The 12,891-nt window shown below is 45.0% G+C and overlaps 1 protein-coding gene across 1 annotated transcript in view; it reads right to left on the bottom strand.

Moving 5' to 3' along the window:
• Window positions 1–1,340: 1,340 nt before the first annotated feature.
• MYL10 (myosin light chain 10) overlaps window positions 1,341–12,891 on the bottom strand; it is a 15,824-nt gene continuing 4,273 nt past the window's right edge. The window contains exons 4-6 of the mRNA XM_069089167.1: window positions 9,426–9,504; window positions 2,986–3,034; window positions 1,341–1,759 (exon numbers count right to left, since the gene is read on the bottom strand). Coding sequence (XP_068945268.1) covers window positions 1,661–1,759; window positions 2,986–3,034; window positions 9,426–9,504 — 227 coding nt within the window. The 3' untranslated portion in view covers window positions 1,341–1,660. The remainder of the gene's footprint in view (window positions 1,760–2,985; window positions 3,035–9,425; window positions 9,505–12,891) is intronic.

Below are 12,891 nucleotides of genomic sequence, written 5' to 3' on the forward strand. Positions count from 1 at the left end.
CTCTCTCTCTCTCTCTCTCTCTCTCTCTCTCTCTCTCTCTCTCTCTCACATTCTCTATCTCTCTGTCTCCCTCTCTCCCTTTCCTCCACTGCTCCCCCAGGTTCTCCCTCATAGTGTCCTTGCAAAGAATCCAGACTCTTATCTCCCTTTGGGTACCTTGCAAGAGTCCTACTTCTCCCAAGTGAGAGTGGGAACCAAGTTCACAGAATCCAGTCTCTTTTCTCTCTTTTTCTTGCCCCTGTCGCCATCAAAGTCATATATTCACTGTCTCTTATCCGGGGGGAAGGAGGTTAGGTGTGGGATGGCCCTGGATCACTGTCAGGAGGGGAGCTGAAATGAATGCAAAGAAAAGGCCACTGGGAGAGGGGAGTCTAGGGGTGAACCAAATCCTCTCCAGAATTCTGCCTTGGGCTAAATATGGGCAAAGGTCAAGCCTAGTACAGGAAAACGAATTCCTCCTGTCACTGCTGGGCCCAGGGTCCTGGAAGACAAGGATCTACATCCTTCTCCAGCCTGTTCTCATTCCATGGCTCCTTCTTGCTCTCAGATACCTGACTCCACAAGAAATTATGGCTCTGGGATCACAGGGCCTGGGTTCAAATCCTGTCTCTGCCATTGAATACCTGCATGATTTGGGGTAAGCCATTTCTCTTTCCTGGGGTTCAATTTTCTTACCTATTAAAAGGGGCAGGGTTGGACGAGATGCTTCTGACTCTGTTGGGAGAGGGCCAGAATCATTAAGCAGCCTCACTTCAGCTTCCAATCTGTGATCCTTGGGATGCAATAGTAAAGTTGATTGTAATGAATCTTCTTTAAAATCAGAGGGAAAGACTTTGCCTTCCAGGGGGACTGGCCATAGGATTCTCATAAATAGCAAACTTCCTTCGGGAGCTTAGCCACTACCCTTAAAGAACGATACCCTAACCATTTGGGGGGTAGAGGGTTGGGGGGAGAGACCAACAAATCCACCCATCCACCAATTAGCATTTATTAAATGCTGCTGTATACCAGGCACCAAGCTAGGTACTGAATAGGTTATCATTTGAAATTGGTCATGAATGGGAAAGCTAGGACCTTCTGAAAACATCTGTAGTGATGGTTTTTAGAATAAACCTGTACAATGACTCCCAAGAGAGACCCACAAGAAACTCTGTTTCCAACCCAGAGTTGGATTCCACTTAAATATCTAATGTAAAAGACTGTGGAGTGGAAGAGAATTCTGGTTACCAAAGACCCTTTATGATGCAACAGCCAAGAGCGTGGAGTCTGGCCCAGGCAAAGGGCGGTTGGGGGGAGGGGCTGCCAAGATGTTTCCTCTATCCTATGGGCCATCTGGTGATCATTAAAACTGTCAATAAATTAAAAGCAACAACTCGTCAGAAAAATTCCAGCCGAAACCACCAAAATTTTTTTTTTCTCTTAAGTGTGGGAAAAACTAACAAAATTGGAATTTTTAGCTTTTATCCAGGCTAGAACATTAAATAGAATAACTTTAACCTCATTTCCATTTTTTTAATGATTATTTTTGGTTCCTTTTGGATGAGCTGCATGCCAGTGAAGAGACTTTTCTTCTCTCTATCTCCGGTAGAAGCTTCCTTATCCCTTTCACCTTTGCCACTAAGTGCTTCCAGAGGAGACACTGGGGGCTTTCTCCCCCCACCTAGTCTTTCTCCTCACCATGGGTGATGACATAGCACAGGTTCTTGTAATCGAGATTACCACGCACATCTGGAGGGAAAGCTGTAAACATCTGTTTGATCTGGAAAATAAATGCAAGAAACAGGCATCCACGGGGTGGGGAGGAGAGAACCCCAGATCCCCTCCAGCTGGCCTCCTGTCGGACAAAGACATGCCTTGTCCAGTCTCGCTGAAGCAAGAGTTCTGCTCAGAACCCTCATCCAAGTTCATTGAACCCTCCCAACCTTTGCTGAGCTCAGGACAGCCGTTAGCTCTCCTCCCCATGTGGGTCCTTGGAGGGAACCTCTGAGGTCACTGAGTCCTGCTTATCCCCATACCTTCCTTGGACTCAGTCCCTTTCTCAGTTAAGGCAGGAAAAATCACCATTCCTCTTCCTAGCCCACAGGATGCATGAGAAATGAATGTGCAGAATTCTTCGCAGGATCCATATTTGGGCATCTGAGACAGTGGCATTACTTTCCCCCAGAATCACCCATCAGTAAGTGTGACCAAAAAGAATAAGGCTGAGTCCCTGCCCTCAAGAAGCTTACAGTCCAAACCTGTGATGTCATCAGTACAAGTAGCTAAGTGGGCAAATAGATAAAGTCTGGGCCTGGAATCAGCAAGACCTGAGTTTAAATCCAACCTCAGACACCTACTCAGCTGTGTGACTCTGGGCAAGTCACTTAATCTCTGTTTGCCTGTTTCCTCAATTGTAAAATGGGGGTCATAACAGCACCCAACTTTCACTGGGTTGTTGATCAAATGAGTTAATATTTGTAAAAAGCACTTAGCACAATTTCTGGCACATAGTGCTATATAGAGATGTGTATTCCCTTCCAACCGACCGCCTGCAGGGGAGACTCCCAGTGAAGAGAAGCCTGGGCTCAGCAACTTCAGAGTTTTAGAGAATGGCCTGGGGTCCCTGAGAAAGAGAATGACCTGCCTGGGGTGGGACTGTCCCTATGGGTCAGAGACTAGACTTGAACCCATATCTTCCCAATTCTTAGGTCAGTACCTGTCTACAATCTAACAGGGAAATGTTATTATAATAACAATTCATTTACTGAGCATTTTGCAGCGTGCTTTCCTGGCAACTACCCTAGGGGAAAAGATAGTAGAAGCATTGGCCTAGCTCTACTCAGATACAGAGGGAGCCACATTTTTTGTCACTGTGGAGAATTCCTGGTATCAACCAATCACTTTTCTAGGTGAAGGAAAACAAGTCCCCACCGTTAGAGGTCATCAAGTCCATTCCCCTGCCTCTGGGGAGGCTTGCAAATCCCAAGGACAGAAAAGATGACTTACCTCCTCCTCGCTGAACCGGTCTGCCTGTGTCATAAGCTTTTCTTTGATGCTGTTAAAATATAAAACAAAGCAAATTACTTCATTTCATGGCAGGAAAGAATCAGGCCTTGGAATTGTGGCCCTGAGCCTCGGTCCCTGCCCCTGCAGATTATGGTGCATGAGCTGCTTTGAAGGCCTCGTGCTTGGGGGATTGTCTGGTCCGGCCGTGGCCAGAGACCCCCCACAGATTCCTCCCCGGTGAGGACGCTGGCCACATTTAGAAACACCATCAGGGATTTATGTCCTTCCTTCCCATGTTATTTATTACTGGAGTTATTTGCCTTGAAACAGAATATTGTTTTCTCCAGCTAGTCGGCTTCTGCTTTTTATTCCCCAGGGTAACAAGCTACAGATGATCATTTCTCCCAGTGGGTGATGGTTCTGTTTCTCGCCCCCCCCCAGCTTTTCATTGTTCCTCTGCTCCCTCACTCTGGAAAACCTGCAACCATCATGAGTCATGAAAAGCTAGAACTGGTGGGACCTTCACTGGAAGAACAGGGAAGCTGAGGCAGGGAGGGAAGTCACACAGCAAGTTAATGTAAGAATCAGAATTAGATCCCTTGTCTCCAATCTCCTCCAGCATGCTCCTGAGCAGGTCCCTAAGGACCTTCCAAAAACTTCTCCATCATTTCTTGGCCTTCAGAGATGCCCCTGCTTGGAAAGAAGGCCACTAGGATCTCCTTCAAGACCAGATCTACAAATCCAGAAACAATACCTCAATGGCCTTCCCTCTCCCACCCCCCCTTCAAGGCTATGTATGAATCTTGATTAGAACCCAGCACCCAAGTACTAAAATATTGACTTATTTTACCTCTAGTTATTTGTTCTTCCTATCTCTCACAGCCAGCAAAAGGCATCCCCCTTTCTCATACCAAAATTCTCTTCCATGGCTTCCTCAGTATCTCCAGAAAGAGCTCCCTGTCTCCTCCATCAGATCCATCCCTCCAGCCCAGTAAAACTGAGAACTTCTTGCCCTGGTTTTCTCCTTCTGAAGTTTTTAAGGCTCAGGATTTACTAAACATCTATGGGGATCCAGGGGCAAAAGAGGCAGCTGTCCATGCTTCATAATGTGGGAAGAATCAGGTAGATGACTCCCTTCCTTATCCCTGAAATTTCACTTGGGTTGGCATCCTAATTCTTTGGACTCACCCTTGCCCTCTCTTAAAATGCAAGCACCACCATAAATCTCTAGGAGATCAAAGACAAAAGATCATTATGCCCCAAAGTATTTATTAGAGCCCTTTTTGAAATAACGAAGAACTGGGAACAAAGGAGATACTCATCAATTCGGGAATGACTAAACAAACAGGAATGGAATGAGATTTTACTTCACTATGAGCAATGGTGTAAGTGACAAATTCAGAGAAGGATGAGAAGATATGAAAAGATGCAGAGGGAAGTAAGTAGAACCAGGAACACTACACAGTGACCACAAACAGTGTAAATAGAAGGAAGAAAAAATGCCAAATGCTGTCTAATTATAATCATCAAGCTTGGATGGCCCCCCAAAGAGGGGATAAAATGTACCCTAATTTTTCACATGAAGAAACTGAGCCTTATCCACCAAATTACCTCAAAACTTTAATATGAGATTGGCCATAGAATTTTAGGATTGTGGATTTAGAACTGGAGAGAAAATTAAAGACGAGTCCAGCCTTCTCATTTTTTACTTTTTTCTTTCTTTCTTAATCTGTCGATTTACTTTGAGTTTACAAGATTCAGTTCCCCAGTTCTTTGAGTTTCAAATTTTCTCCTCCTCCCTCCTGCCCCCCCCCTCACCATGGTGGCATACAATCAGGTATAGGATCTGCAGATATTTTCACATTACACACAGCCCTCTCATTTTACAGATGAGGAAACTGAGCCCTAAAAAGGTAGTGTGGGAGAGAAGCAAGATTGGAACTCGGCTCTTTCTTTCCACTGCGTTTCCCCCGGGAATCCATCAAGATTTTCACTGCCTTATATGTTCCTAAACCTTCTGCAGCAATTCCTGCCCTCCTCTCTCTCTCCTCACCGAGGTCTGCCATGTCTGAAGTCCTCAGAGGTGCCTTCCATACTTTTTATGTGAGACACTACCCTTTGTCCCACTGGGCAGTGAAAACATCATGAGTTGTGGAGGTCAAGGTCATAGCAGTGCTGGTAAGGGGATAATGCCTCCCCAGTACATAGACATAAGCTCAAAAATCTTGGGCTTGACAGTACTAAATTTCTACTGGAAAATTTGAACTGAATACTCATATTGGAGGAAGTAAGGGTATGGGGGAGGGGTGTGGAGAATCCAGTGTCTAATTATAATCTTCTGATGCCCAGCCCACCCTCCATCCCCTGGCAAGGGCACAAGGAAACCAAGTTAAAACCTATGTGCATTTTCCATTATTTATTTTATAGGGGAAGGAGAAGTCACAGTTTCCAATGTTGAAAGTTATGTCCTTTTCACATACTATTTATTTTTGGAAGAAAAACAAAAACTTCCCCCCAAACAAGACAACAACCAGAGCCTTCTGGTTCCTTTACAGAAGTTCGTGCCTAGAGTCTTGATGTGGGTCTCTCACTGATGAACAGTCTGGCCAATATCAACTGGTTCTAATATTGAAACTATTTTGTTGTTCCTTTGATTTGCATACAATCTTTTAAAAGATTATCATTGGAATCTGCAGGGCAAGTGACTTCCCATGATCCAGCAGCACATGGAGTAAGGGAAGAGGAAGAATGAAGGGGGTGGGGAGACAGGGGCCTCATCACAGGGATCTCAGGAGAACCGCATTATTAGGAACATACTAGGAAAGGCTGCTGTCTACTCCCTGAATTCTCTTTCCCTCCCTGAGGGAGGAAGAAGCTGAAGGTGGAAGGACCCAGAAAGCCCCAAGGGATTCTGTTAGAAGTGAGAAAAGAGGGCCAGGGATGTAAATTGATAAAATGTACTATCCCTAGCCCATCTGGAGGTCCATTCCAAACACCATCAGATGGACCACATGAGACACAACTTTCCAGACGAGAGGTGAAAATACAAAAGGAAACAGGGCACAAACCATGGCCCCCAGGCCTGTTCATATGGAGATGAACAAAATAAATGTTGATTAAAGGTCATCGAGGCTTTTTTTCCTAGTTTTATTTAATTATTTTAATATGGAACACAATTATCGTTAAAATTTAAAGTTCTAAAATATGACATTAATTGGGCTTGGAAGATCCATCATGAAGTGGGGAAAAAAAGCATCAGCCCAAGAATCTGTTACAAAACCTTCAAATCTTTAACCCAGGGAAGTCCATGGGTACAAACGAAAACCTCAAAGACATTTCAGGAATTGATTAAATGGTTTGCTCTATAATGATCGGCATTACCCTCAGGTCTAATAAGGAAACATCACAGTCTCCAGTGGGGACAGACTAAAGTAACTGTCTACTTTGAACAGAGCAGAGAGAAGGGAGCTCTGACCTTTCAAGAGAGGGGAGTTTGGCTGGGGGGAGGGAACTGTCTTCATTTTGACTGTGAAATATACCATCTATAGGAAATAGCCCAAGAGAGTTTGGGTAGAGAGGGGCATTGCATCTGACTGCTGTCACCATCACCGAAAGGACAAGATTTCCAACGGGGATTCCCCTGCCTCAATTTCTCACCTTGTAATCTATGTCCAGAGTTAGAAACTATTTCAGAGCTCACCTTGGAGCCCCTTCAGTTCATCCAACAGCACACACTTTCCCAAGCCTCTCTTGAAAATCATCTCATAAATAGTCTCTAGATTTATTCAAAAAGCTCTGGGCTTTTGCTATTGTTTATCCATGCCCTTTCAAGGACCCAGGCAACCACTGAAAAGGAAGGCATTGGACAAAGCCCATTCCTTTGTGACCTTGGGCAAGTAATTTAACCTCACTGGACTTGTTTCAGCTCACTTCAGAGACCCCTATCTTGAACTTGGGTCATGCCACCTACTTCAGGCCAGTAGTCATTATATAGAATCAGTGGATTTCAGAGCTTAAAGGGACCTTGACTACCATCGATCCATACCTGGGGGGTGCTGGAGCCAGATTGTATCAGCTTCTAAGAGCTGCTTGTTAAATGTTCACCTCAGTAACTGGCAAGCACTACACACCAGAGATATTGCACATTTAGAGTCAACAAACCTTAGCAACAGGTTGAATGATGGGGGGCATGCAGGTGAGAGATGGTGAAGAGTTGAGGGTAGAACCCAGGTTGGGAAGCTGAGAGCCTGGGAGGAAAGGGAAGGCAGGAAGGGGGTAGGGTTTAGAGGAAAAGATGATGAATTTGATTTTAGACATATTGAGTTGAAGATGCCTCCTGCATGTCCAGTCTGAGACAATTGAAAGACAATTGGAGATGCAAGACTGGAGGTCAGCAGAGAGGCTAGAGTATGATATGTAGATTTGAAAATCGTCAGTTTATCACATCTGTGGGAGTTGATAAGATCACTAAGTAGTATACAAAGGGAGAAGAGAAGGGAGCCCAGGACAGAACCCTGTGGAACACCTGTGTTTAGAGGGCATGATCTGAATGAGGATTCGGCAAAGGAGAGCAAGGAGGAATAGTCAGAGAGGTGGAGTGGTGTCCCCAAAACCAAGAGAAAAAAAGTATCCAGGAGAACAGGGGGACTGACAGTATCAGAGGCTGCAGAAAGGTCAAGGAGAATGAGAACTGAGAAAAGGCCATTGGCTTTGGCAACTGGAAAGAGAGGTTTTGGTGAAATGAGAAGGTCAGAAGCCAGATTGTAAGGGGTTAGGAAGAAAATGAGAGGAAAGTGAAGACACCTAGTATAGCCTTCTCAAGGGGTTTGGCCACAAAGCAGGAAAGAGATTTAGGGTGATAGCAGCGATGGAAGGATCAGGTGAGGGGGTTGGAGGAAGAGGGAAACATGGGAATGTTTGTAGGAAATGAACCAGTAGAGGAGAATTTGAAAATAGGTGGTAAAGAGGGGATGACAAAGGGAAGAGTCTTGTGGAAGGATCAGGATGGAATGGGACCATTTCAGTCTTGGTGAGACGGGTGAAGGAGGAGAGAGTGGCAGAAGACATCTGAGTGATATGAGAACAGGAAGCAGGAGCTCATGGCAAATGGCTTCAATTTCTTTTTTGTAAAAGATGATGCGAGTTTCTCCACTAAGAGAGTGAACTGAGGGAGGTCCATGGAAGTTTTAAGAAGAGATGAAAAGGTTTAGAAGAGTCACCATGGAGATAGTGAGTTTTTGAGAGAGGTAGAGTAGGATTGCCTGGCAGCAGTAAGGGCCCAGTTGAGGTGGTACAACAAATTCATAGTGAACCCAGCCAGAAATCTTGTTCCTTCACTGGGTAAGTAACTCATTTGGGCCTCAGTTTCCATAGCTGTAAATATGAGAGGGTTGGATAATATAATTCTTAAAGTCCCTTCCAGTTCCAAATATATGATTTTATGCACTATACTCATATATCTCCGAGAGATTCTGTTCTTTCTTTTTAAAGGGTTACTCCAGATGTGGAGAGTTAAAGATAAAAGTGATTGCCTTCACACTTTAGCCTTGGCAAGACCCCCTTTGGATAATGTGAAAATATAAACAAATGTCCTCTCAGGAGCCACAAGAAGACTTGAGTAGTTTGTACATTAGAAAAGAAACATCCAAAGGCAAATATTTTCAAGGAAAATGAATACCCTCCCCAGGGAAACCTTCCTCTCTGTGTCCTGAGTCTTAGCAAAAAATGTGATAGCAGCTTCCCTCTGGGCTCTCTCCTCACTCATTGCCAAGAATGATGATGATGATCACCCATATGTATTCAAAAGGTGGAGATTCACAGGCTGTAGCCTGATTTCTCTCCGAAGCACAGAGATCAGTGTATCTAATGCCCACGAGTGTCTGGAATTCTTCAAGTGACTACCTATTGTCCTTTCTCATCTGGGGAAGCCAGTATTGGCAAACCATTCATCCACTCTGCTGTCTTCTGCACAGTATGGAGAGAGGAAACATTTGTCTTAAAGTGGATCCTTTAACAAAGCTAAACAGTTATTAGTTATAATGACCAAACCTGGTCCTAAAGAAGCAACGAGAAAATCTCCTTCCTTTATGTGTCCCAGGGATAATCCCATAATTATCTACCTGTCCATGGATAGGGACGAAATGAAGACCTGCTTTGCCTTGTGTTGCTCTGGATGTGGGGAGACAAGTTAAATGCTGTTCCCATTTTCCCTTTCCTTAGAGAAGAGAAAGACTATGGTGGCAACATTTTTCATATGCTGTGGGGTGCCGTCCCTGTGGTAGCTGGTCTTGCTTCATCGTTTTTCTTTGTTACAAAGGAAGACTTACTAGGTAGCTGGAATAGGGGGGTTATATCTGGAATGACTGCGATTTTTTAAAACCATCAATAAAATGTTCATTTAGAAAAAAAAAATGAAGGGGTCCTTTTAAAGGTGAACTTACAAGTCTGCCTTAAGGAAACCTTTTCCTTCAACATCAAAAATCTTGAAAGCGTGCAGGATGGTCTCTTCTGGATCTGTGCCTAGAAGGACAAACCAATGCAGGTGAATGTTTCATGTAGCCAGGAGTCCCTGCAGAGAGACTGAGGCTATGGTGAAGGAGGGTCTGCTCAATAAAATCAGGATGGTCATAGTAAAGACAGACTTCTTCACCAAATCCCATAACTTCTCTCTCCCCTCCCTTGAAGTTTAGACTAATTTATTTTTTTTAACTGTGCCCCTTAAATTTTTTTTCTAAATTAACATTTTATTGATGCCTTTTAAAAAAATCAGTCATTCCCCTACTCCTGCCCACCCAGTAAGCCTTCCTTTTGTAACAAACGAAAACAGCTAATTAAAATCAGTTTTGAAGGGACTCTAGACTAGGTTAGCTCACCGCCCCCCCCAACCCCTTGGTTTTACCAAAGAGGAAAGCAAAGCCCAGTATGGTTGAATGACCTATCCAAGGTCACAACCAAGCTAGCCATAGTTAGAACTAGAATGCAGGTCTCCTGCCTTCCTGGAGGCATGCACGGAGATAGGAAAAAGCTGGATGAAGTCCTAGCAGGAGTGTGAAGAATAGTGAAATCCAGCTGGGGAGGTAGGCTCCTATCAGACCGTAAGGTCTCTCAACAATTTTGTCCTCAAGAGAATAGGGAGTTGGGGCGGCTAGGTGGCACAGTGAATAGAGCACCGGTCCTGGAGTCAGGAGGACCTGAGTTCAAATCCGGCCTCAAACACTTAACACTTAACTAGCCGTGTAACCTTGGGCAAGTCACTTAACCCCAACTGCCCTTCCAAAAAGCAAGTAATAATAATAATGATAATAATAATAGAGAGTCACTGAATATTTTTAAGCAAGGACGTGACAGGGTTCATTAGAAAGATTAAAGCAGCCATTGTTGGAAGGCTGGATTATTGGTATTTATCATCCTTGTTCACTTAATTGCTGCTTTATCATAAGCTGAGGGTCATAATAGGCAGCACTCGGGTTTGAAATAAGCTAGATTTGGGGAGGAGGCGGGGAGGGACTTCGAAATGTGGTCACATACAGAAAATGAAAGTTATTCGTCTTATTATTATTTAAATGAATACACCTTGCCCGGGACTATTTCTTTTGTTTTCAAAGGGTAATGAACTTGACCGACTATTGTTTAGTGAGGTTTATGGTGGTTGATATCATTGTTTTAAAAATTTGATTTGGATGTTTTAAAGGTGCTGTTTTCTGGATAGGTAGAGCAGTGGAGAGAACCTGGAGGCAGGAAGACTCATGTTGCTGAGTTCAAATCTGACCTCAGACCCTTACTAGCTAGATGACCCTGGACAGGTCACTTCACCTTATTGGCCTCAGTTTCCTCATCTGTAAAATGAGCTGAAGAAGAAAAGGCAAACCACTCCAGAATCTTTGCCAGGAAAACCCCAAATGGAGTCATGAAGAGTGGAACATGACTGAAATGACTGATTAAGAACAACTGTGAGCTAAGTGTTTAGGGATACAAAGAGTCAAAAAACCATGCATGGTACAAAGGCACTCAGTCTAATGGGAGACAAGATACAAATAAATATGTACAAACAAACTGTATTCAGGATAAATGTGAGAGATCCGCCCAGGAGAAGGCATGATTCCAGGTCTCTGTCTATGGACCCATGAAGTTCAAGGCCAGGTGCAAGGAAGAGTCCCATTCCCAGGGTGAGAACGAGGCCCATTTGGAGGCTGACTCCGCTGCGTGTGGGCAGGAGAGGGTTTGTGGGGGCGTGGGGAGGCTTCCTTTCTTTCCTTCCTGCATGCAAACTGCCTCTTCTCCCCTGCCCAGCCCGGCTGCTCCAGGCAGCCTTTATTGATTAGCTGGTAAATAGCGCGGCTCTTTTGATGTGCCGGCATCCCTGCTTTCTGGACAAATTGCATTACTCTGTTTCCCTGTAGCTACAGTTCCATGTGGATGGCATTAACATAAATGGAGTTTTGTTAGCTGTTCATCTGGCACCATAATATCAATGTACAAGGCTCGCTCTTGTCTCCAGAATCCCGGCTCACCCTTTATGACAGAAATCAATTACAGCGCCACAGATTTCCCAGGGAAGGCACCTTTCAGCATCTTCTTGGAACGGTGGTTGGCCAATGGAAATCCCAGTGCAATGGCCAGGTCTGGCTGCCTGCGTCCTGCTCCCTTCCTGACTCAGCTCCCACTACAAAGGCTCTTCATCCCAATTAGCTTTGATTGGCTCCCAGCAGCCTTTTGGCTCAGTATCGTTTGCATGACAAAAGCCCAGCCAGAAGGGCCTGACAGGCCCAGCTGCTTCCCCCTTGTCAAATGAGAAAAAGCTGGCCTCCTCCTGGCCCAGAGGAAGCCTGAAGATGGTGGACTGGGGACGTGGCACCCGCTTCCCTGGCCTAGGGCTCTTGGTGACATGAAGGTGGGACACAGAGGTTAGAGAATCAAGAAAGGGAAAGAGTAGCAGGTACCCTGACCTGTGAATCCAGGGCTGGAAAGGGAGGACCTCAGAAGCCATCTGGCCAGCCCCCACATCTTTCAGGGGCGGAAACTGAGGCCTGGGTGGAGAAGTGACTTACCCAGGGTCACACAGCTAGTAGCTCATAGCCTCATAGACCTAAAGTTGGAAGGGACCCTTAGAGGGAATCTAATCTAACCCCTTCATTTACTGATGAGGAAACTGAGGCCTGGGTGGTGAAGAGATGTATAGAAGTGTAGAAGAACAAATGCAGATAGAGAAGGGACCCAGAAGTCACATCATCTAACCCTCTCATTTTACACGTGAGGAAACTGAGGCCCAGAAATGTAGAAGTGACTTGCCCAAGGTCACACAGGGAGCAAGCATCAGAGGAGGATCTGAATCCAGAGCCAGTTTTCTTCCCACCAGACTGAGCTGCCCGGGCAGTGTACCCTCTTCTTGCCCAGCTGTCTACATCAGCTGCTTCCTAGGTTCTATAGCACCTTTGCCCTGAATGCTACAAAGGCACAGACCAGTCCTAAACTGCTGCCAGTTAAGGAGAAAATAGCCCTTAATTCAAAGCTACCAGTGATCCCGTTTTGTTCTTAAATCAAGCCATCAGATAGTCCCAATTCAGTCATTCAAAATCCATCCCCCAAACCCTTGTGTTTCACATTAACAAGGTTCTGCTGTTTCTTATAGATAATATTTTTCATAAGGAAACCTGAAAACAAGCTCACTGGTAGGAGGGCATCCCTCCTGGCCTCTTCTGCGCTGACCCTCCCAAATGGGAGATATGTGCCGCTCCTCAAAGAATTATGAGGCCCTTTGGGCCATAGGAGGAGGAGAAAAGGGACAAGCTTTGAGGCTGGGAGAAAGGGAGGAGGGTCAGAAAAGGAAGAAAAAGAAGGGCAAAGGAAGGGGAAGAGGTGAATAATAGAGGCAAGAAAGAAAGAAGAGGGAGGGAAAGAAGGGAGAGG

Source organism: Petaurus breviceps, unplaced genomic scaffold (genome assembly GCF_028583685.1).
Source record: "Petaurus breviceps papuanus isolate PSGF00001 unplaced genomic scaffold, PetGlider_PUasm1.0 186, whole genome shotgun sequence".
Lineage (NCBI taxonomy): Eukaryota > Metazoa > Chordata > Mammalia > Diprotodontia > Petauridae > Petaurus > Petaurus breviceps.